The following is a 26024-nucleotide window of genomic DNA, read 5'->3' on the forward strand; positions in this document are numbered from 1 at the left end:
GTGCCCTTCTTAGCGGACTTGTGATCCTTACTTGCCTTAGCCTTCTTTTTGACTGGCGTGGAAGCGGACGATTGTGCTTTCAATATCGAGAGCTTTGGTCTCGGGCGGTCGACATCGGAGGCAGGTCTTGATGCCGGAGCTGTCGATGTAGACGGTCTCTCCTCCATCGCTGAGGCAGGAGCAAGGGCCGATTCAAGCAGCGCCACTTTAAGGCGCGCAGCACGTTTTTTTCTTGTTTGGTTGGAGAAACGTGCACAGTGGCAACAGGACTCTGGCTGGTGAGACTCTCCAAGGCAAAAAATGCAGAGGGTATGACGGTCGGGAGGAGTAAGTTTGCTACCGCAACCCTTGCACCTATTAAAAAATCCCCACTTCTTCTCCATAAAAGAAAAGAAGAGGGAACGTTTGAGGGGGTGGTAGCCTGAAGGCCTGAGGTAAACTCCCCCTCAACTGAAAGCAAAAAAAAAATTTGAACTGTTTTTAAAAAGAAACAAACAAAAAATAAAGTAAGAGAAAGTTTGGAAATAATTCCTAAGAGCTGTGAGGTGAGCTAACAGCGAACCGATCAGACCGACGAAGAAGAGGTCTAGTCAACGTGGTGGTAAGAAAGGAACTGGCGGGATATCCGCGCCCACCCCTCTGGGCATGAGCGGTGGGGTTCCTGCGCATGCCCGGGGGACTGGGTGCGAAAATCCGTTAAAAGAGCTTGCTACAGCACTGATCAATCCAGCGCGTGTGCACTAGATCCCATGGGTGTGAAGCACAGAGACCACATTGAAGATTAGAGGGGGGGGGGGAAAGAAGATTAGAGGAAAGGCAGGTAGAGGAGAGTCAGCTGGAGATCTAGCATGCACAGGGTCCATTTTATACACTCCTGAGCCTCCTGCACCTGTGCCTGTAATTACCCCAGAAGGCACTTTCTTGGGGCACCTTCTTTGGAGGGGTTGTATCTTGCAACCCATAAATCCAATCCTCATCAAATTTGGAGGGCCGATAGAAAAGAGACAGCTGGAGATTCCTTGTGAGTATGGTATCTCTAGCACACTGGGGGGCATTTTACCCATTCATGAACCTCATGAGCCAAATGTTCCTGACAGTTTGTGGTGCACAAACCAGGTATGCCACAAACCACAAACCTAACTTAATTTTTCCGGTTCATGCCCATCCCTATTCTACACTCACACACTTAAGCTTAGTTCCAATAGGGGATAAAAACCATTGTTGTAGTCCACCTTTAGATTCTGTGAGAAAGAGAGACCATTAATGAAGTAAATAAAAATAAAGTTATGACAAAAGCAATATGAATAGACTAGGAATAAGGCCCATTGTGGAAATAAATACAATGAGTGCTAGAAAGAGGCTCTGGGAGAGTGCCAAGGCCATGGGCACTCAGAATCAAGTTGCCATGGCAACCTCAACAGGGTATAAGAACACAGGGTCCACCGTTTTCTCCAGGGGAATGGATCAAGGCAATCTGGAGAGCAGTTGTAATTCTGAGTGATCTCCAGCCCCCACCTGGAGATTGGCAACAGTGGTTCCCCATTACGGAATGGCTGGTTTGGAGGGCAGTGTCTATGGCATTGTACCTCTCTGAGGCCGCACTCCTCAAACCTCATCCTCTCCAGGCTCCATCTCTCAAATCTCCAGGATTTTCCCATCTGGAGTTGGCAACCCTATCTACTTCCCAACCAAGCATCAACCTACATTTCCCCCTCATTGATCAGCTTTCCATCTCCCCCCCACCAGCAGCCCCCACCATGCTCTGAAGGCTGTCTGGAAGCTGTTTTCCCCCACTGCTTCCTCACAGTATCATGATGCATTCATGCACCTCCTTGGGCTCCCCTTGCTTTTGTCTGATCTTTCTCAAACTTACCGCAGTTCAAAATCTGGGGAAAGATCACAGTAAAGCTTGAATGGCTGCTGTGTGGATGGGAAAATTCAGATTTTTCCAACTCATGTCAGCATTTTCCCTGACAGTGTCTCCATGTTAACCATTTCCTCCCTGGGGGGCAGCTTTTATTTTTTTTAAAATCATCATTAGAATGTTATTGTATTACTATACCATTGCAACAAGATGTGTATCAGGTTCTCTGAATTCCCAGGTTTCTTTTTTTTTTTTGGAAGTATTGAACTGATTCCTTTGAAATGTAGTGTTGCAAGGAGAGTTTTACAGATACCATGAACTGACAAAAAGACAAGTGGGTTCTAAATCAAATCAATTTAGTTTTTACATAAGCAACAACAACCAAATTCCTTAAAGATTAAATAGAACTTTTCAAAATTAAGAATGTCTAAGTCGCACACAGATAATTATGATTTACCTCTTTCTAGCAGAATGCGTACCACATCCACCTTTCCAAACAAAGCAGCTTCATGCAGTGCACTCCCTTTTTCTGTCTGGAAAACAGTAAAGGTAATCTGAAATTTCATATAGTCTTTTAACTCTTTACAACAGAGTTACTGATTTAACTAAACAATGAGATATTAATGAATAAAGGAAATAGCTTGAACTCAGTGTAAACAGGTCTCTGTGCATGCTCAATCTGCATTCAGCAGAACAAACTCTCAAAAGCAGTTTAATTTACATGTATGCACAGAAATTGTTCATTGTTAATACCATTCCCTCTTGATGACTGCTGTGACATTTCACCTGAACTGTTTAAAACAAATATGTAATTCAGATAACTATATCATGCTGCTTGAATAAACTAATCATATTAGTATACCATTGAAATCTTATTTATGAACCATACAAGCATGAGCTTCTCATATGAATAAATAAATCTTGTGATATTGCAATAAATGGTCTTTTGTTTACCACCAAACTTAAAAAATAAATAAATCTGCAATTAGATTCAATCAGGGCCATTAGTGTGGATGCACCCAAAGAGCCCCTGCTGATATTTCTCCAAACATCCCTTTGTCTAGTTAGCACACCTCCCACCCATCCAAACATTTTAACAATTAAAATTAACTTTCATGTGTCTTTTTTAAAAAAAAAGAGGGGGGAAGCATGTGATGCTGTTGCCCCTACTCATTATCTGAGTGCTTCTTTTCTTCTTGGATATTCAGTGGGGCCAATTTCCAGGAAATTATCATTAGGATTGTAGCCTGAACATGGAACACAAGATGACATTAATGCTGCAGGAATCTCAGACTTCCTAGGAGCTGACAGAATCTTCTAAATTCCTCTGCAGCTGTAGCAGGTGCAGTGAGATCCCAAAGTCCAAAATGATGCAGCAGGAGAAGACATAGGTCTCCGTCAAGATGGAAGAAGGCTCCACTATTGACACACCACCAGTAGCAATAGCTAGGGAGCTGCACATCTATCTAAAATGTGTACATCCAGTGGGAGCGAGCTGAAAGGACCAATGCCAGCCTATGTGTTGACTTACCCTTGCAGTGCCACAATTTGTTCTGGCACTTCAGCCTAGAAGTGCCACCAGCAACCTTTGCTCCACTCCCTCTGCAGAGATGAGACTGCCATATGGAGCAAAGCTGCATCCCTCCTCCACCAATAAGAAAGATCATATTTATTTGTATTTTTCCCAGTATGCAGTGGATAAACTCTGCAGGATGTATCTGTACCTTGGGAAGAAGGGAACTGCGCCAAGGCATGCCCATGTCAATGCACAGATGCCTTTAATGGCACCACCCCTTCTACTTCCAAAGAAGTCTAGACTAGCAGCAACTTTAAAGACAGGAGCATCAACGACAGTGGCCCTATCAAGTACAAAGAGTGCAATGTAGTCATCTGCTTCAACAACTCATGTCCTAATCATCAGCTGACACTTACAGGGTTAATAGAATAGCAGCCTGTTTATTTGCTTGGTCTAAATACTGTAATTTATCAATGAGGCAGGAACTGTTTTCTGTCAGGCTTGTGTATTCTGCTAAATTGTCACATGAAAATATATCTTGATAGGAGAAAACAGCTTGATAGGTATTCCTGTGAGGTAAAAGGACTGATTATACAAGATGATTGTGAAAGTTGAATATGGACAGTGTGGATACCCTATGACATCTGTGTGAAAAGGCCATGGATCCCCAGTAAGCCTTGAAACCTTGGCTAAGGTAGCTAAGGGGCTGAGCAGGCATAGTCTGGGATGAGGCACATGAAGATTTTAAAAGGAAGTATTGTAAAAAAAAAAAAAAGTATTGTAGCAGGTGCAATCAAATCCCAAAGTCCAAAATGATGCAGCAGGAGAAGACATAGGCACTAAAATTGGTGATGGTAACATGGAACAGAGTGTTGAGGGGGGCATGTGCATGCATGCATTCCATGCAGAGGAATGCTGAAATGTTAATTTCTAATCAGGACATTTTCCATTGATTTTTTTAAAATTAACATAACAGATTCAACAAAAAAGTACAGTGTATAAATATTGGCTATAAAATATGCATAATGTAATAGAAAATACATGAAAATACTATAATTAGCCAAAATGTAAATATATAAATTTATGTAAATAATTATAAAAACAAATACCATTTCAATCAAGTAGTAAAAACAACTTCAATTTAACACATTCAAATTAAAATATACATTCAAAACACTTTAAATCAAATAATCAGAAGCATAATTTTAAAAATCAGGACATCATTCAAAAGAATGAGATAAGCAGGCACACATAATCCAGAAAAAAAATCTAGATGTGCTTCACTGCTAGATTCACTGCACTCTTCCTCTAGGGAGGTCACTACCATTTTACCAATATGTTAGGCAGACTAAGCAGAGGGTGATGAACTGGCCTCAAAGTTACCCAGTGACTTTCATGGCTAGGTAGAGATTTAAACCCACATCTAGCTCTACCCCAAGATTCTAACCTCTGCACCACAATAAGTCTCTTCAGACTGATGAATGAGACTTAAGCAGGACTAACTTTTTCTAGGATTGAGGCAAACTGTTTTAGAAGAAATTGCTACAGTTTTTAAAAAGTCATGTGTACCTAAGTTCTATAGCTGACTGAAACTTAACCAGGGCTAACTTTTTGTGGGGATTTTAAAGTTAGTAAGGCAATAAACTCAACAATAAATCCATAAAGAATAATATAATATTTATGTTTAAGATACAACAGGAACAAGTATAACTGAAAAGGAAACCCATAGTTCTCCAGTACAAAATAGGATACCAGCATGCCTATACAAAACTTAGTAGCATGCATCTTCAAACTGAAAACATTGTTCTAAGAAATGCTGTTGTGCATTGCAAGCAAGAAAGTCCATTAGCTTCTGCTGCTTGAGGCCTCTTCCATATATTCTGCAATAGATATAAACAAATGGCATTATTACATTGACTTCACTGATCAGCTGAAAGCAACTATGGCCGAATTCTCAGGGGGGGGGAACAAAATTTGTTTAGCTTTCTCCCTAACATGCCAGTTTTCTATGTTCATGGAAGATTTTTTTGTAAAGCACAATATTCAGTCATGTGAGTCCCCCCTTCCACATGGGTTAGTTACCCCATGTTCAGTGCCATTAGGAAGTGGGGTTTTTTTCCTGCTTACACACAGTATTATGTTGCATTCATGAACTTCCCAAGATTTCCCCCAATCTCTCACAAACCTACTTTGCTATAAAGTTTCAGGAAAGATTGTTGCAAAGCCTGAATGGCTGCCCATTCCTGCCCACAGGACAGCCATTTTTCCACAGCAACCATTTCTTGCCTTTGCCACCAGGGGTCTTTTTAAAAACAAAATCAGTGATGGAATATTGTTTTATCAATGTAACAGTATGAATGCATGTCACTGGTTCTTTAAATTTCCAGCTTTCATTTAAAAACAAAAAGTAAGGGTGATTTCCCAAAAGCACTGCTTCATGCTCACTCCTCCCTTTTGTCCTGATGGTACATGTCAATTTCACACAAGCTGCTGCGTGGCCGCATTTTGCCCTGCAGCTTCACACAATTTTCCCCGCGTCTACTCAATCCTGTTTTTTGAGGATTGAGTAGACGCGGGGGAAATCGGCGAAGCTTCTGGGGAAAATGCGGCCACGCAGCAGCTTGTGTGAAATTGACATGTACCATCAGGACAAAAGGGAGGAGTGAGCATGAAGCAGCGCTTGTGGGAAATCACCCTAAGTCTCAAGCACCCTTCATTGCAGAAATATAAGGAGAAAGGCATTTCTCTGCTGCAACAGGAGCAGCTTACTTTAAAAAAAATGAAAGCTGGTAGTTCAGAAAACCTGTTACACAGATTGTTATTGTATTATATCAATATATTTAATTGCTGATTTTAAAAAACCCTGATGTAACCATGCAGCACCAATGTGGAAAACACTTTTGTTGTAGTCTGAAGTACCATAACCTAGAAAATTATAAATTTACAATCTCTTGTGCTGTTTATGAGACTAGCCTGATTTAAAGAAATAGGGCCAACACACAAGTTACACATAATTTTCAAAGTAACAAAAGTAACAAAACTATACCGAAGCTGCATTTAGATGTTATACATAACTGGGTTAAGGGAAAATGTGCACACGCCCAGCTAGTCAGTCACCTTATTTAACTTAAAAAAATATATTAAGAGAGTAGTGATCTATTCATCTGAGTATCTAGGGCAAAGCTCTGACTGAGCCTTGTAATCATATATTTACTGCTCCATCTTGTCATTTTTAATGTAGTGGATCTGAATATGGGCACAAACCAGCTGACAAACTAAAGTTCGTAACAAATTTTGGGTGGTTCATGGTTCATAAACTAAACTTAACGTAAAAAAATATATTTATTTTCATGAACTGAAAAACCACAACAAACTTCCACAAATTTTGCCACAATTAATGGTGGCTCATGGCTCTTCATGAGAAACATTTGAGTGGAGCCATTTAAACCACCGCTGCTTTCTTCTCCCTGCAGCTTTTCACGGGGAGCAGGAAGCGGGGTGTAAATGGCTCGGAGCCATTTAAACAGACAGCTGAGAGGCTGGGAGCATCCTGCCTTACAGCTGTTTGGAGCCATTTAAACCATTGCTTCTTTCTGCCCCCCATGGCTTTTCACAGGGTGCAGAAAGCAGAGTTTAAATGACTCAGAACCATTTAAACCAACAGCTGATCGGCATTGAGAAACATCCCTGCCAGCCAAGCATCAGGCTCTCTTGTGCAGCCCCATTTAAAGGAGCTACACAAGGGAGCCCGATACAACTGAGCCCATGGGGAGAAGCCTTCCCACCAATGTTCCCTCTAAGCTGAGTTAGTGTGAGCTGGCTCACAGTTTTTTAGCCTCCAGCTCACACATTTTTGTCTTGGCTCAGGAAGGATGGCTCCAGAGCAAACTGATTACGCAATAGCCAAATCACCTGCTCACAACTCTAATGCCAGTAGCTCACAAAGTAGAATTTTTGCTCACAAGGCCCCACAGCTTAGAGGGAACATTGCTTCCCACCAGTCCACTTTGGGGCTTTCTTGTGCAGCCCCTTTAAATGGGGTTGCACAAGGAAGCTGAGTAGAGCTGAGCCCAGCTTCAGGCTCTCTTTGGGCTGGAGAAAACCACAGCCAGCAGACAGAAGGGGTGAAGTGCCCCCTAGGAGGCACTTCAACCCTTCATCTCTGCTGCCCCGAGAAAGCCACGGTCAGCAGAAAGGAGGGGGTGAAATGCCCGCTGGGGGGCACTTCACCCCCATATTTAACTCTCTGATTTTGCTCCCCTCACTTCACAGTGGCAGGAATCAAAACCAGCGGCTTAAATGGCTCTGAGCCACTGCTTTGAAGTGGTGGGGAGCAGAACCAAAGGGTTTAAATGCCTACTTTCTGCTTTCTGCCACTTTTGTGAGGAGCAGAAAGAATGGGTTTAAACTTTAAATGGCTCACAAACCTATACAAACTGGTTCAGTTTGCAAACTGGCATATTGATTCATGTGGGTTCATTGTTTAGTTCATGGTTGTCATGGACCAGCCAGGGCTCAGCGACAGTTATAACTCTTCAGAGGATGAGAGACCCTGTGCAGCCACCCCAGAGTCTACAGAAGCCAACCAGCAGGGAAATGTGGTAGAGGCATGCCCTGACTTGCAGCCAAGAGCTCCTTCATAATCACCTTCACCCTTCAGCTCTAATTCAACAGGCCACCTTCCCTCAGTCTTCTGAGATTGCCTGTACCCTTGGAACTGGCCTGTAGCTAGAATGGGGGGCCCTGGGCCCACCCCCACAATTTTAATGGACTCCCCTCCCCCAATCCTTGCTCCCCCTCCCTCTCCGAGCATGCCTCTGTGTGGCGGCAGCAGCAGGGCTGGCAGCCTTGACAGGTGCTGCTTCTCGCTGCAGGCAGGAGAGAATGAGGAAGCGGCGGTGCAAGCAGCAGCAGCCGCCCTAGAGGAGCATGCGAGCGAGCCGGCGAGGATGGGCAACCAGCCCAGGCGACCTGAGGAGTCGGAGCCAGGTCTGTGGGCAGGCGAGGGGTGGCTGGGTAGATGAGCCTGGTCTCGCCTCATGTGCCCGCCAGGACTCCCCGGCTTGTCGCCTTCTTCAGCTGGCCGCTCCCCCTTTGCGCCTGGGGCGGAGCCACCCCTGGCTTGGAAGATGCCCTCTATGAGCCCAGGCCATGCCGCAGCAGCTGACAAGGAGCCAGGCGGAGGTCTGGGGGCGGGCAGGGCGCCTGCTGGTGGCCAGGAGCGGAGAGAGGTGGAGAGAGAGTGAGAGAGCGCCCTGGCGTGCCCGCAAGACCCGAGGGCTCATCCGCGTTGCCAGGACTGTCCCTGCTGTTGGTGGCGGCACTCTCCTCCCCCCTCGGTTGCAGCTGGGGCTGCCTTAGGAGTCCCAGCAACTAAATCGAAGTTAATTTAATTAACTTTGATTGGTTGGTGCCCCCCCGGCCCCCTCCCCAAAAACTCCTTAGCTATGGGGCTGCCTTGGAATGCTGCAGAAGAAGGCTGAGAATAGATTTACAGGCTAGAAGGCGCAGTCCATGCCTTGCTGCTCAATGGCCACTGTCTGCTGAGAGTGGAGATGAATCTTTGCAGGATTGTTCCTAAGAAGTTGGCTGTATGCATGACCACTGTAACTTGACACCAGAAGCCTGCAAGCCAGCAAGCAAAGTGGTTCACCCATGAACCGAACTCGGTTCGTGCCTGTGGCATCCTCTTATTAGGGAGGACTGGTTTTCCCTTTAAATGTGCCACCAGGAATTTAAGGATTTCCAAACCTTCTCTCTGTTCTTCTTTCTGGTAAAGTAATCCAGGGTCTAGGCTTTTCAGGGATCTATGTGGTCCTGAGGAAGGACTGAATTCAATTCTGGGATAACTCAAACAAAAGATGATTTATTGAACTAAGAACAAAATATAAGGCTGGTTATTCTGTAACTGTTTAGGATAAAGGGACTTGTAAATATGTTGTTCAAATGTATCACACACACAGCCTTTTTTTCCTTTACTTTTGTTTGTTTGACACTCAGTTCCAACATTAACAGGATTCACTCTTTCCTTTAGAGTCAGCCACTCAGGCTAAGGACATATATACTCCCATCTTTGAGATCTCACACAGAACTATAATAACCCTCACTGACTGAACACCAACTGAACAATTCCAACTGACTTTCATAACTAACACTCTCATTCACCCACACAGATTCACTTCAAAAACCTCTCCCACACTATCATCCACCAATCACAGCACATTTGTTTCTCTTAATCACTTTAGTCTGCTTATCACCACACTTCAACCAAACATTTAAAGGCACACACACTCTCATAAAACAAGGCATCATTACAGTGCCCATCCCTAGATCTGAATGAACAAAGGTAGGAGGAGAAGGGGGACAGTGCTAGATCCCCTGCAGGGGTTCTGAATTCTCACAAATTTAAACTTTAACCAGTTGATGGTCAGTCCACAAAGAATCATAAAACTATCCTTCACATCTGAACCACACTGTGTTTGATCGCTGCCAAAACTAAATGTAATGTATTACCTCCAATGTGTCAGGGAACAAGATATTATGGCAAATTCCCAAGGTTTAAGTCCTGACCTGTGCTAATGAATTATACCTTACCCAACCAGATCATATTGAGGTACAACAGGTCAGCCCCTTCATCCTGGATGGTGGATGCTACCCTGTGGAGTAAACCCGCTAGAGCACCTTTAGACCCAATGCTGTACTAGCATAAATAACAAGGTATTGGTTGAGAGAAGGACCAGAAAAGTGGACAGGTACTAATTTTCAGACACTCCCCAACTTATTATCTGGTCTGTCATTCTATCATATGTTGCTGTATCTGTATCTAAATATATAGCAGCAGGGACAAAATAATTTATAATGCCCTCCAAAACAATCCCATGGGATTGTTGGCTACACAGAAAATAATTTCATATTCCCATCCCCAACCAAAGATACACATTAAGACGGCATTTGGCAATCAAGCTTCAAATACACTGTGCCAGAATAATTTATTTAAAAAGTAAATAAATATTGTATGCCAAAATGATGTGGGATGGGAGCAAAACATACATTTCTCATGTTGCCAGATGATCAGCACAAGCACCTTCCACCACAGCTCTCTAGCCACACTGTTCTGTTTTTTTAAAAAAATAAAGCAAATATAACCTTTTGAAAAACTAGCACTCCCACGGTAAAAATTTTCTCATCCCCTGCAGAATGATGCAGGTCATAGGAAAGATGCACTTATAGAATGGCTTCCTGCACAGAAATTAATGCCCCATTCCTACCCCACTCCCAGAGAAGGCCACATACCAGTATCCAACTAGTGGATCCAACAAATCAACTACCACAACCCCTGGCCACAAACCATACAGCCACCCCACAGGAAATACTCACCCATTTCACTCCATTCTGTCTCTCCATCTGATCTTCTCCACTATTCCATCCTCATGCTAGCCAAAGATGGCATTATCCATGTCCTCACAGGATGATTCAAGCAGTCACAGAAAGGTGGCATCCATGTGCTATGAACATCCAGATGAAATTCCTTGGGGACCCTTGTGAAATGTATCCATACTCAGGTTTGAATAAAGAGTAGGGCCTTATTGATGGTAACACCCAATTTCTAGAATTTACTTCCCAAAGAAATTCATCACGCTGGCTCCTTAAAAATTCTGAATATATTACTATAGTAAAACGCACAAATAATATATCTTCTGTGTACAATATCTCCTCCCCACCCCCCAAATGGACACCTTAACGTGGTGAGGGGGTTTGTATGTGTCAGCAAAGCTGAAGGCAATACCATAAAATGTCTAAACATCTAGCAGAGTCACTCAAGGCTGAGACTTTGTGATCAAACTAAGGTGCATCCACCCCCTTCAGAAATCAATGGTCATGTCAGCAGAAGAGAACAGACAGTTCCAATGGTGATGGGGGAAGAATGCTTGAAGAGTAGCTACTGGGCAGCAGCAGTAGTGGAAGATGACACTGGCGAAGGGTCTTCCATAGACAATGGCAGTGCCACTTCAGCTAACCCTGATTAGAGCAAAAGAAGGCAATGGTAAACCCTTTCTGACCAACTCTTACCTTGAAAACCCTATGATGAAACAATCTAAAATGAAAAAAGATATAGTGCTGGAAGATGTAACCCCCAGGTCAGATGGCACTCAATCAGTTATTGGGGAAGAGCTGAGGACAACTACAACTAGCACTATTCTTAATGATGCAGCTGTATTAAAGATGAAAGTTGGTTCAGTTGTTGATATGAACAGATGCAAAGGGAAAGTCCAAAGCTATTTAGAACATGAGAAGTATAAATCAGGGTAAGCTCAAAAGTGTAAAACAAGAAATGGAATGTTTCACCATTGCAATTCTGGGAGTGAGTGAACTAAAGTGGACAGGATTAGGACATTTCCAGTCAGAAATTGCAAAGTGTTTGACCCTGCAAATGACAAACACAGAAGGAATGCTGCAATAGTTGCTCTGATAGTAAGGCAAGGTAGAGCACAAGCAGTCTGAGCTACAATGCAAAATCTGACTGAATAATATATGTGAGGAAAACAAGAAGTTAAACCCTGTGGGTTCCCAGAGTGAGTGTGTGCAAGAACAAGACTGTTGTTTATCAACTAATATTAAGTTTATTCCAAAGTATTAAGAAGGGAATAATAGTTATTGCTAATACATTACTCAGAAACCACACAGAACAAAAAACAACAAAGCTAGCTTCACTACTTAACACTGTTCAGAGCTGTGTTAGGTAGCACCAGGCCTCGGATGGGGCCGGAGCGCCCCAGAACGGTGCTCCAGGAGTGATGCATACAGGGGGCGGGCACATGATGAAGCCCCGCCCCCTGCTTCCAGCCCTCATTTCGTGGCAGGACGAAGAAGAAGCAGGATGGTGAGTAGGCTTCCTCCCTGCCCCACCCTGTCCTCTATCTTCCCTGAGCCACGCGGAGCCACGCGCCCTGGGAAAGATCAAGACCCCCGTCCCTGCCACGTTTTGGCCGCCCAGAGCAGCCTGAACGAGGCCCCCATCCCCGTCCCTGCCTCATTCTGGCTGCCGGGAGCAGCCTGAATGAGGCCCCCATCCCCATCCCTGCCTTGTTCTGGCTGCCGAGAGCAGCCTGAATGAGGACCCCACCCCCGTCCCTGCCTCGTTCTGGCTGCCGGGAGCAGCCTGAACGAGGACCCCTATCCCTGCCTCATTCTGGCTGCCGGGAGCAGCCTGAACGAGGACCCCACCCCCGTCCCTGCCTCGTTCAGGATGCCGAGAGCAACCTGAACGAGGCCCCCATCCCCATCCTTGCCTTGTTTTAGCTGCCGGGAGCAGCCTGAACGAGTCCCCCATCCCCATCCTTGCCTCGTTGTAGCCGTCAGGAGCGGCCTGAACGAGGCCCCCCCCACTCCCTGCCTTGTCCTGGCTGCCGGGAGCAGCCTGAACAAGGCCCCCACCCTCGTCCCTGTCTCATTCTGGCCGCCGAAAGCAGCCTGAACGAGGCCCCCATCCCCATTCTTGCCTCGTTTTAGCCACTAGGAGCGGCCTGAACGAGGCCCCCACCCACTCCCTGCCTTGTCCTGGCTGCCAGGAACAGCCTGAACGAGGCCCCCATCCCCGTCCTTGCCTCATTCTGGCTGCAGGAGCGGCCTGAACGAGGCCCCCACCCCTGTCCCTGCCTCTTTTGGGCTTCCGGGAGTGGCTGGGACAAGGCCCTCGTCCCTACCTCGTGCAGGCTGCGCAGTGATGCTTGGCATTCTTGGTACTTGGGGGGCAAGAGTGGGAGGGCTTCTGAGGGTCAGGCCCCACTGGTGGACCTCCGGAGGGCCCCTGGTATTTTTGGCTGATGTGTGACACAGTGTGTTGGATTGGATGGGCCACTGGCCTGATCCAGCATGGCTTCTCTTATGTTCTTATCTCTGGCGCAGTAATGTCTGCATTCTTGGTGTTTGGGGGGGCAAGAGTGGGAGGGCTTCTGGATTTCAGGCCCCGCTGGTGGATCTCCGGAGGGCTCCTTGTATTTTTGGCTGGTGTGTGACACAGTGTGTTGGACTGGATGAGTCACTGGCCTGATCCAGCATGTCTTCTCTTATGTTCTTATGTCTGGCACAGTGATGCTCTGCGTTCTTGGTTCTTGGGGGGGCAAGAGTGGGAGGGCTTCTGAAGTTCAGGCTCCACTGGTGGACCTCCGGAGGGCTCCTAGTATTTTTGGCCGATGTGTGACACAGTGTGTTGGACTGGATGGGCCACTGGTCTGATCCAGCATGGCTTCTCTTATGTTCTGGCGCAGTGATGCTCTGCATTCTTGGTGCTTGGGGGGGCAAGAGTGGGAGGGCTTCTGAGGTGGACCTTCTGATGGCCCCTGTGTTTTGTCCAGTGTTCCCTCTAAGTGCATGGTAGCTAACAGTTTTTTAGCCTCCAGCTCATACATTTTTGTTTTAGTTCTGGAAAGATGTCTCCAGAGCAAACTAATTTATGCAGTAGCACAACAAGGAAAGGAATGAAGGAAGCTACTTCTTTTATATCTGTATGAATATAATTAGTATATATTAATTATAAACATCTGTTCTCTTCTCCCCAGTAGGGACCCCAGTAGCTTATTTTTGTTATATGTATTATTGATTTATTTAATTCATTTATACCCCACTGTTCTCCCCAATGGGGGCCCAAAGTGGCTTACATCATTCTCCTTCCCCCATTTGATTGTCACAAAAATCCTGTGAGATAGGTTAGGCTGAGAGAGTGTAACAGGCCCAAGGTCACCCAGCAAGCTTCTATGGCCTGGGTGGGTATTTGAACCTGGGTATTCCAGTTTTTAAATTCTCCTGCAGTCTGCCCAGTAATTTATTCAGAATTATCAGATCTACTGTGCTCTTCTCTCTGTTGTAACATCTAGCGTAGAAATGCTGCACAAAATTTGATCCTACTTAAAGTGTTACATAGATCCTTTGACTGTGGTGCTAGAAATAAAGAGGCAATATCACTCAGCTATTTCATAGCTTCTACATAACTGGGTGCCAAATGATTGATTTGTTGCTACTGACATTGATATTGGAAAAGCAGATCTGTAGTTGTCTTAGGCCAGAGGCTCAGAGCTAGATTTTATTTAAAGGAGGCTTCTGGCTTTTACTGCAAAGAACAGCCCCTTGTCTCTTCCTCTCTCTCTCTCTATCTAATGTGCACATTGATAACCCAGCTTTTTTTCCAAATGGGGACCCCTACAGAAGGCTTACAGCATCATTCTACCCTCCTCCATTTTATCCTCACAATACGAGAGAGTCAGAGCCAGTTTTGTGTTGTGGTTAAGAGTGGCACCTGCTTCATATGTACTGGGCTCCAGGTTCAGTTTGTGGAATCTCCAGTTAAAAAGGATCTTAGACAGCTGGTGTTGGGAAAGACCTCTCTCTGTCTGAGACTAGGAATTAGCAAATGTTCTGTTTCATTTCTTGTTCTGTTTGTTTATATTTCTGTCAGTAGTTTTTGTTCTCTGCTTTTGGCTGTTACTTCTGAAAATTGGTTTGTATTGTGTACATGTTAGCTGGTCTGTATACATTTTAAAGGGAAAAATCAGTGCAAAGAAAAAATAAATGGAGAACAGTATTTCTTGATCGGGGGTGTGGCCTTCTGACACACTTCCGGTGATGTCGGGGTGTGTGTGTGTCGTGCAGCACGTTTGGTACTATGAACCAGCACCTCAGTCACACTCGCACTCACCAGAGGCTTTCCTATAGCCATACTTACACAGTCCAGTGGTTACTATATACAGGAATTTATTTACAAATATTTACAGCTCTCCAACAAAATGCTCCGCCAGACTCTATCCACCATCAAGAGAGATACATACAGTGGTACATAACTACATATATACATTGGTCAGCCAATCAGATCAGTGCTGACTCATTGGGACTTGGCTCAGCTCTGCCAAGTCTAAACCGGCTGGATCTGGTTTACTGCAGCTGTCAGCTGTCAGGTAGATCCTAGAGATCTTGGTGCTGAAGCTTACACACCGTGTGGCCTTCTGACACACTTCCGGTGATGTCAGGGTGTGTGACATATGCTAATGAGTTATGCTAATGAGCTCGTGCCGCTCTTTTTCTACGAAAAGACCCCTGAGTAGCACAAACCTCAGTTTCAATAGGAAGGCTGCAAATCAGTGTTGTCTATGTCTTCAGCAATTGCAGAACATAGTGTAGGCCTATAGTCCATGGAAATCTCAGCTAGCTACCCCCTCAGACCACAACTGAATTATAGTTTTTGGCCTAGCATGTCAGGTGATGGTGATATCCAATCACAATGTGTCTCCAAGAGAAACCGCTGGAGGATATCCCTCTCCCAGTCTCTCCCCTCCCATCACAGATCACAGGTTTCCATGAGAAACCAATTAACCATCCTCCATCTTTGGCCTTGAGGAAGATAAGGAGTCTGCAGGCCAGAGAGCCAATTAACAACACCTGCAGGTCAGCCCAGGCCCAACACTGTTCACATTAACCCTTTGGGGGAAGGGATGGTAGGGAACGCACTTTGCTTCACAATATTGATAAGACTTCCTGAAAAGCCTATCAATATAACCATCATTCAAGTTTATGCCCCAACTACAGATTCTGGTGAGGAAGAAATTGAAAGCTTTAATGCAAGTGTCCAGGAAGAAATTGATCACGCACCTAAACAAGTGGCACTGATAATTACAGGTGACTGGATGCAAAACTAGGGAAACAAGCAGAATCCAATATCATTGGAGCATGAAATTAAGCAAGAGAGTGACTCATAGAACTCTGTGAAGACAACAATTTGTTCATTGCAAACACGTTTCAGGCAACCAAACAGATTATTGTATATGGGGACATCACTGGATGGCCAATACAGAAATCAAATATATTGCATAACTGGAAGCAGAAGATGGAGAAGTTCTATTCTCTGTGCTAAAACAAGACCTGGAGCCGATTGTGGTACAGATCGTGAATTGCTGCTATCAAAGATTAGAATATAGCTGAAGAAAAACACCAAAACATTTATAGTGTGAAAATACAATCTAAGCAACATTCCTGAATAGTTTAAAGATGATATCAAGAACAGATTTGCATTACTAAGATCAAGTGAACATGAGTCAGACAAACTATGGGTTGAAATCAGAGATATTATCAAGGAAGAATGCACAAAGACTATTCCTGTAGCCAAAATAAATGAAAAGCCTCAATGGATGGCTGATGAAACTCTTAAAAATTGCTAAAGATAGACAAGAAGCAAAAGTAAAAGGTGACAGAAACAACCAAAAGCCTAAGTGTAGCATTACAGCAACTCACATGTAGAGACAAAGAGAACTATTATAATAACCAGTGTAAAGAAACAGAAGAGAACAACAAAAAAGGAAGAACAAGAAATCTGTTCCACAAGATCCAAGAAATCAAAGGGAAATTGCTAAAGATCCAAGAAATCAAAGGGAAATTGCTAAAGATCCAAGAAAGAACAATACAAAAGAGATGAAAGAATGACAGATTCCTTCCAAGAAGAATCTTTTGAAGAAGAATCTACAGTTTTAGAAAGTGAAGTGAAAGTTGGGAAAAACAAATCACCAGGAGTATATCAATAGAGCTATTCCAAGTCACAGAAACAGAGTCCATCAAAATCTTAACAAGGTTGTGCCAATAAATATGGAAAACAAAACAATGGTCCACAGACTAGAAACACTCAATTTACATTCCAAGTCTGAAAAAGGTGATGTCAAAGTCTGCATTAAATATTGGACGATTGCATGCAAGTAAAGTAATGTTCAAAATCTTACAACAAAGAAAATCAGTTTATGTTTCATAGTTTATAGCAAAGCTCTTGACTGTGTGGATCATGAAGAGCTATGGTTGGTTTAAAAAGAAATGGGTGTGCCATGCATCTCTTTGTTTTGATGTACAGCCTGTACCCCGGACAAGAGGCTACTGTTAGGACAGAATATGGAGAAGCAGAATGGTTTCCAATTGGCAAAAGTGTCAGACAAGGATGTATTCTATCTCCCTATCTATTCAATCTATATGCACTTCATTCCCAATCAGGGCCCTGCATGTTAAAAAAATGTAGTTTGGACTAACCGATTAGTCTAGCTGAAGATCACCCAGAGAGCTTTCTGATGACAAGGTGCTTTGAACCCAGGTCTCCCCCAAGTTCCCAACAAATGCTAACCTCTATATTATACAGATGCTGAAATATGATTTATTAAGTATTTTTGTGGGGTGAAAGGCATAACAGCAGTCAAGATAGGTATGGTGATAAAGGATAAGGGGTAGGTGTGATCACAGAATGGAGTCCATAGGACAAACAGAAACAGAAGAGAGAAAAATTCCAAGAGATATGGAGTAGGACCAGGAGGAATGGAGAACTGAGGAGGGAAAGGTGTAAGAAGGGGACCCAAGGTCCAACCAGGATGTTCAGAGTCAGTTGAGGCAAATGGACAATTAGGGAGATATAGATCTCAATCTCAGCTGAACCAACAGTCAAAATCCAGTTGTTAATCATTTATGCATGGGTCCAAGGGGAGAGACTGATCCAAACATATTGAGTGAGGGGACTGTGTTGAAGTCACCACAGACATATCTTTCTTGGTGTGGATGTCAAAATATTTCTTTTCTTTTCTTTTTATAAGTACCCGAGGGTACACTTTTATTATTTTTTCCATTATATACTACAGACATACAAACATACATACAAACAACCCCCATCTACCCCCCACAACATATAACATATAACAAGAGACTTTCATTTCTTCTGCTTGTTAGATTTCTAAATTCATTATCTATTTTACTCCACTAAGCTTATCTTTTTTGCGTTCTCAAATTACTACATTTATTTATCAGTTGCATTTACATTATACCAATCATAGAATCTCTTCCAAGTTTTTTGAAAAGTCCATTCTGTACCAGCTCTCATCTCAAGTGTCAGTTAAAATATTTCATTTTTGAAACATTAGAGGGGAATTCTGATTTTAGTTTGAGGGGCAAACTATTTTTGTGAGATCTTGAACTAACAATGTTTAGAAAGGTAGCATATAAATTAACTAACTAAATTAAATTAAAACAACCTTGATGGAAAATGATGGTATGACCACACTCTAAGTCAGTGGTTCTCAACCTGTGGGTTGCGACCCCTTTGGGGGTTGAACGACCCTTTCACAGGGGTCGCCTAAGACCATTGGAAAACACAAATTTTCGATGGTCTTATGATAGCAACGAAAATAATTTTATGGTTGGGGGTCACCACAACATGAGGAACTGTATTAAAGGTTGAAGGAAGGTTGAGAACCACTGCTCTGACTCTCTTCAAATATACAGGAACCTGCCATGAATTTTGATTTAGGCCTGATCTTTTAAAGTCTCCTGAAAGCGTCATCTGTTTGAAAATTGAAAATGCTCTCCATTTCAATGGGGAGATTCTCAGTGGCGGGTGGCTGATCAGAAGAGCATCATACTTTGCTTTGCTGTTGATAAATAATTTTACAACATTTCTGCAGGAGACCCTTGCTAGGTCCACTCTACTGTTTTTTCTCATCATTGCTCAATGAAGGAGGTAATTCCAGAGAAATTATTAATGCTGCCCAATGAAGGCTTGAGACAAATCACATCATTATTCAAAAGCCTGTTACCAGAAAACCAGACATGCTTAATGATCTTCAGAATCAATTCTGTAAGTATTATTTGGGACAGTTGTTCATAAATAAAGCACTTCAGGTGGGAAAGAAAAGTGTTGCCTACAACAAATTGTGCAAGTTGATTTTTAAGTAACACTGAGAATAAAAGGATAAAATAGGCCTAACTTGATTTGAAATATTTTCTAGTCTTGTTTACATAAACGTTAAAAATGGTAAAAACGTTAAAAAATTGTAAAAAAGTTTTAAAAACTTAGTATTGAAGCCAAAATATTATAAAGTTAGCTTGTGAGATATATATTCAGTCAAATAATCATATCTGTTACAAACATGGCATTAATCTCCAGTGCATATCTTCTGCTTTATGAAAATACTTTTGATGAACACGTAGAAAAGAAGGAAGCATTTACATGTCAGAACCAGTTCCAGAGATGAGCCTGGAAGGAATTAATAACCTCCTGAAACCAGGAACAGCAGAAATAGCTCTGCACCAGACACACAATCCTGGCTTGATCAGAACTTACCATCATATCCTGAGGAATTTTTGTTTCTCTTTTTTTGTAACACCCCGCCTGAGGAAGACTTCTGGGGAACTTGAAAGTTTGCACATGTTATGTGTCATTTGATTGGTCCTAATAAAAGGTATTATGTGGACCGTGTTATTTTTGTTTGTTTGTTTTCTTTTTAATTTTACGTTTGGACTGACACAACCACTAATAACTTCTTTCTGCATTAATAAGCACAGATAGTGAACACTGATGGAGGTGGAAATTGACCACTTTTGGCCTGATCTCCCTGGCAGCAGGTAGAGAACAGCCCTGTCCTATCCAGTCTGCAAACTATCGATTGTAATTTATTTTTTCATAGATGACTGAGCAATATTTCATAGTGGCTTTACACATATAACTATTTCATGGTATCTTTATCTAAAGGAATAAATCAATGCCATATTTCAAAAGAGAGTTTAAAAAATAGTGTACTAACTTGGCAGCTGACATCCATTCCAGCCTCTAGAAGCACTTGTACAACAGCTTTGTGGCCATTACGTGCAGCAAGGTGCAAAGGGGTATGTTTCCTTGTGTTACAGCTCATCAAGTTTGGATATGCATTGATTATCATCTTTACCACTCGCAGTCGGCCATATAAAGCTGCCAAATCCAATGGAGTTTCTAATTTGCTGTTTCTTATTGTAGGATCTGCTAGTTCGTCCAGCAGAACAGCTACCACTTCTGAGTGTCCATACTGTGCTGCACAGTGCAAAGCTGTTTCGTTTTCATTGTTCTGTTACAAGAAAAATAAAATAAAATGCACTGTCAACAACTATACAGCGCTTGTATGAAGTCTTTCTAGATCAGTTGTTTGAGCATATCAAAATAGATAAAATAAATATTATCTCATTACTGACAGTTTCACTAAATGCCACTAAATCAGATAGCTCAGGAAACACAGCTATCTTTTTTTACTAACTGAGGCAGATTCCTTCCTTTTAATGGAAAAGACATAAACACTTATCATTTGTGAGCCTCATTTGAAGACAAGCTATTGCATCCTTTGCCCAGGCCTCTAATGAAAGAAGCCCCAACATACATTTGTTCTTCTAAAACTTCAGTTTGTTTATATGACTCCAAAAGCTATTAAGAAATTAAAGTGTATAAAAGTACAGCAACATTACCATAAATTAATTGAGCAGAACCAATATGGAGAAAGAATTCCATAGCACATATGAATTAACCAAAACAGACATTTTTAATGGTTTATCAAGAGTTTTATGCTGACTAATTTATTAATTTATATTTCTTCAATATCTACTGAATAACAGAAATCTAGTGTGGATCAAAAGATTTAATTGCTTGAATGAAAGACACTTTTACATGACAGAGTGTTACAATTTTTCTCCTATCTACATAGCTCCCCGAAAAGCCATACTAGAAGATCCTTTAGCCACATTTTGAGGAATACTGGAGACTGCAGATGGGACATAAATTAGTGGCAAACCTCCTTCCCCCTACAAGAGCAGTGGGATCTCTAGGTCCAAGCCAACTATTTGACAGTTCTACCTAGATATAAATAATACAACTCTAACCTGTACATTTGTTGCATAGTGCCCCCCAAAACAGTGTCACTTATATCCCAAGATCCTTTGGCTTTGATATGCAAGAGCTGTAAGAAAATGCATCATTTGATATTAGAATATCTTAATTAAGGCAGGAACTCTCCTAGGTGCTTTCAGGAGGAAGTAGCCAACTGCCTGAGTGCTCCAAGAGAACATCAAAGTTGTTATGTTTAAACCTTCAAAACACCTGACACTTTTTGACATGAATGAGCCCGCATTGCGGGGAGGGCGGGGTATAAATTGAATTAAATAAATAAATAAATAAGTTTGCAGGGCAGTAACCAAAGCTCTCAAAGTCTCCTTCTCAGTGCAGCTCCTATATGATTCAATCATGAAACCCAGGAAGAGCCATCAATCCATTTTCTGGCTATTGTCAGTAAATCTAAATCAAGTTTGACAACCATTCTAATACAATCACCTACAATCAGAACCATCACAGGACACCCAGCACATTTGCTGGGGTGCTTCAGGTGCCCCCTTCTACCATAAGACAGCCCAGATCCTGGGTTCACATCAATGGAGTCGAAGATCCCAAGGCTACACCAATCAGAATGTAAACAAAAGTCCACCAATGGGTATCCAGTTACTGAAGATTTAGCCTAATGCCATCACAGATCCTAGTTCTGCACCAAGCTAAAGCAATATCATGGCTTCTCCATTGGCATCCAGGTAAATCCAGGTGCATTAAGAACATCTCAAGCATTTAATCTTCACAGATGTTTCCTCCTCCAGAACCTTCTATCACCACAAGCATGAAGTCATCAGACCCTTCCTTTTCAAGACAGGCAGATAATTATTTCTTGTCTCCTATTTTGCTTTTCTTCCTGAATTTATCATTTACATTCTTGTGCCCATTCACCACATATTTAGCTTCACTGTTCCCTGGTTCAAGCCAGTTGGCTCTACTGCCAGCTAGTCCTCCCCCATTCTTTATCCTAGTCAGGGATTCCACCCTACCTATCTGAATCTCCTTCCCCATTTATCCCACTGCACTTCTTGGTCCCATTTTGGACACTCCCTCTTTTCTTTGGGTTGGTTTGCTCTAGACCAGCGAGAAAAGGAGTGCTCTGCCTATAAAGATCTGGGTGGGTTTATTTCCCCCCCCCCCCCAAGAACCTGCTCAAAATTCTTTTTTGAGATAAGGTAGCTACCATTCAGTTCTCATTAAGAATACTTTCCCATATAGGCAGTTTCTAAGAATTGGAAGGAATTGCAGCAGTATATAGGGTTTCCATAAAGAGGCTAATATTTTAGAACACAATTTAGTAATCGAGGGAACACATGCCAATGCTTACAATCAGTTTATCATAAAGCACTACTTATCACAGGAGGAGTTATTACAAAATAAGGGGAAAAAACCTTATCCTGGGAGACTTACATGTGGTCTGACTTTCAATCATATAATTGTTGGACTCAAAAAGAACATTAACAAGTGTTGAACATTTTAAATGACAATCTATGTGTGATAAGAAGCCAATAATTTAAGAGGACATCCAACTTAAAGGCTCAATTAGTTCACAGCAATACATCTCTACCTGTGAATTCCCAATTACCTTACCTGAAGCTACTTGACCTATGAGCCATTATTCTTGTGGAAAATGTATTTTTTGCAAACTTACTAGCAGTATGAAAAGTGTCATTAATCCTTATGACAATAAACAATATTTTCTTAACAATTTTACTACATGCAGTTCCACTTGAGTAATTTATACCATAAAATGCTCTTGCAACAAGATTTATGTTGATAAGTTACAAGGAAACTTAGAACAGTATCTCTGAACACAAAAATAATATTCACCACAAGAAAACAGGTGCCCCTTTAGTACAACATTTCATAGAACATAATCATGATCCCACAGATTTCATATTTTGGGCTATATACAAATCATATTACTACAATAGAATGCTAATAAAAAAAACAAAGTGGAATTTGAGACTCAAGGTTCTAGTTCCTCATGGGTTAAATGAAAGTCTGGTTCTCTTATTCCTGTGGCACCTTTAAACCCGACAAAGGTTTATTCAAGGTATCAGCTTTTGTGTGCTGTTCATTCTCTGACTATAAGTTTGAACCTTACCTGCCATCTCAATGTATTTGAAAAAGTGTGCATGCACATGAAAGCTCATACCTTGAATAAACCTTTGCTGGTCTTAAAGGTGCCACTGGACTCTAAAGGCCTGTGTGATTAACACTAAAAGTCAAGGAAGCTATAAAAAGTAAATAGGTGCCAGAACTCTCAAGAGGGAAATGAAGTTTTAAATCTGTACACTGAAAACTCATGAACTTTTAAACATTTTTAAAAGAATTTTGTCGAAGATGTTCCGGAACGCCATTCTGGTGCATTCCCTCAGAAAAAAAGCCCTGGTTAGGCACATAGAGGGACAAAGCCTGCTGCCAGAAAGTCAGCATGGCTTCTGCAAGGGGAAGTCCTGTTTCACCAACCCATTGAAGTTCTTTGAGAAAGCGAACAAGCATATAAGCAGTGACCCAGTGAGCATTATATACCTGGACTTTCAAAAGGCTTTTGACAAAGTACCTCACCAAAAACTCCTGAGTAAACTTCGCACTCATGGGAGAAGAGGATGGGTTCTCTTATGGATTAAGAAATGGTTAAATGACGAAAAGCAAAGAGTAGGAATAAATAGACAGTTCTCACAATGGAGGAAAGTAAGCAGTGGGATCCCACAAAGATCAGTATTGGAGCCGATACAATTTCATTTATTCATTAGTGATCTGGAACTAAGGCTGAGTTAGTGTAGTGGCCAAGTTTGCAGATATTAGTAAGTGTAAGGTGATATACATTGGGGGGGAAATCCAACTTTAAGTATAGGCTAATGAACTTGCTCAGATTGAGAGGGGAAAAGATCATAGAATCATAGAATGTTAGAGTTGGAAGGGACCTTGCAGGTCATCTAGTCCAACCCCCTGCACTCTGCAGAAGCATAGCTGAAAGATAGCCCTACAACATACCCGAAAGATGGTCATCCAGCCTCCACTTGAAAATGTTCAGCGAAGGAGCATCCACCACCTCCTGAGGCAGTCTGTTCCATTGCTCAACCACTCTTACAGTTAGGAAGTTTCTCCTGATATTTAGCCGGTAACGACTCCCTTGTAATTTCCACCCAGTAGATCTAGTCTTGCAATCCGGAGCAAGAGAGAATAGATCTGCTCCATCTTCTACATGACAGCCCTTCAGATACTTGAAGACTGCAATCATGCCCCCTCTAAGCCTTCTCTTTCCCAGGCTAAACATACCCAACTCTTTCAGCCTTTCCTCATAAGACTTGGATTCAAACCCTCTCAACCATCCTGGTTGCCCTCTTCTGGACACGCTCGGGCTTGTCAACATCCTTTCTAAAATGTAGTGCCCAAAACTGGACACAGTACTCCAGGTGAGGCCTGACCATAGCAGAATAGAGCAGAACTACCACCTCCCGTGATCTGGACACAATGCTTCTGTTAATGCATCCTAAGATTGCATGAGCTTTCTTCGCAGTCACATTGCACTGCAGGCTCATGTTTAGCTTGTGATCAACCAGAACACCTAGATCCCTTTCACATGTGCTGCTGTCAAGCCAAGTGTCAGCAAGCTGCCATTCTGTTTTCTGTGACCTCTGTGTACATATCCTTACCCTGTTGCACCCGGCTTGTTTCTACTATCCTGCTTCTGTGCTGGAATGCATAAGATAACTACTGGTGGATGTGTGGGGGAGAAGATGCTGTAATGCTTGCCTATTGCTATCTCATGAGAACTGCACCTGTGTTTTGTCTGATGTTCTGCCTGGTTCCCATGGACTGGGCGCGCAACCGTTTCATTAGCCCGCCAGCGGGAATATTATTCATTGGATATGTATCTGTTTGAATTTCCTTTATTATGCTCGCCCTAACTGTGTATCCCCAGTTCTAACAAAGAACGTGTTTGAGTATGTCTTCAACGCTTTGAAATAAATTTTGCTTTTCTTGAAAACGTGGATTTATTCTCGATGCTTGGGGATCCAACATATTGTTAGAACTCCCTTTCTCCTATCGTTCCGAATCTGGCAAGATCATGAGCGGAGCTGAGGGAGACCTACCGAAAACGGAGGGGGATTCAGGATCGGTCCCACACACCTCCGCTCCTTTGGTGACGGCAGCCTCGCTGGAGGGTGCCGTGGGGGGAACGATTCCCCGCCGGCCTGCACATCTGTCTTGGCCGCCTCCGACCCCTTCGCACTGGGGTCCGCGGAAGACTCAACAGCAGGATGACTGGACTATGTACAACACTCAAGGCACCCGTGAGGTGTACTCCCGTCGAGGGAGCGGATTACGTGAAAGTCTGTTTGACAAGGGATTGTTCCCAGAGCCGGGGGCTACCTCGGAGAAGGGGAGTTCCAAGCAAGACCTCGAGGAGTGGATGTTCGAGCCATCGGGGCCCCGAGGCCACGTAGAGGATTCGGAGGGAGCCGGGGGCTTCCAAACGGAAGAAGACTATGACCCACCCCCGGACTATCAACGTCGAGAACCGATCCCTGAGGAAACCACCGGGGAACGACTGGAGGAACTGGAATACTCGGTGAGGGACTTGTTGAGGGCATTCCAGGATGTAATGGAAGCTCTGCCGGGGATGATGGACATTAGAATGGCTAATTTTCTTGATGCACACGCCGCGCAACAGCAAGTCGCCCCAGCACCGGGAGTTCCCGCGCCGCAGGTGCCTGCCCAGCCACCGGCCGGACCTCCGCAGCAAGTAGGACCTGCGCAACAGCCGATGCCGGGTCTGCCGCCGGGTCTGCCGCCACCGATGAGGCCAGTGCCAGCGGGACCACCGGTTGCTCCGGGTCTTCCTCTCGGGGGAGTTCCGGGGCAGCTGGGACCGTTGGTAAGGACTCCACGGCCCAGACCCAAGGATTTACTGGAGGCTACCTTTGACGGCAACCCAGAGGAACTCG

The 26024-nt window shown here is 43.3% G+C and overlaps 1 protein-coding gene across 1 annotated transcript in view; it reads right to left on the bottom strand.

Moving 5' to 3' along the window:
* LOC107121815 (ankyrin repeat and sterile alpha motif domain-containing protein 1B-like) overlaps positions 1 to 26024 on the bottom strand; it is a gene marked incomplete at its 3' end in the record, with an annotated part of 257150 nt that overhangs the window by 140864 nt on the left and 90262 nt on the right. Inside the window, exons 4-5 of the mRNA XM_015424811.1 lie at positions 19970 to 20266; positions 2322 to 2397 (exon numbers count right to left, since the gene is read on the bottom strand). Of these exons, the coding sequence (XP_015280297.1) occupies positions 2322 to 2397; positions 19970 to 20266 (373 nt within the window). The remainder of the gene's footprint in view (positions 1 to 2321; positions 2398 to 19969; positions 20267 to 26024) is intronic.

This window comes from Gekko japonicus, unplaced genomic scaffold (genome assembly GCF_001447785.1).
Source record: "Gekko japonicus isolate JY-2015 unplaced genomic scaffold, Gekko_japonicus_V1.1 scaffold968, whole genome shotgun sequence".
In the NCBI taxonomy this organism is placed as follows: domain Eukaryota; kingdom Metazoa; phylum Chordata; class Lepidosauria; order Squamata; family Gekkonidae; genus Gekko; species Gekko japonicus.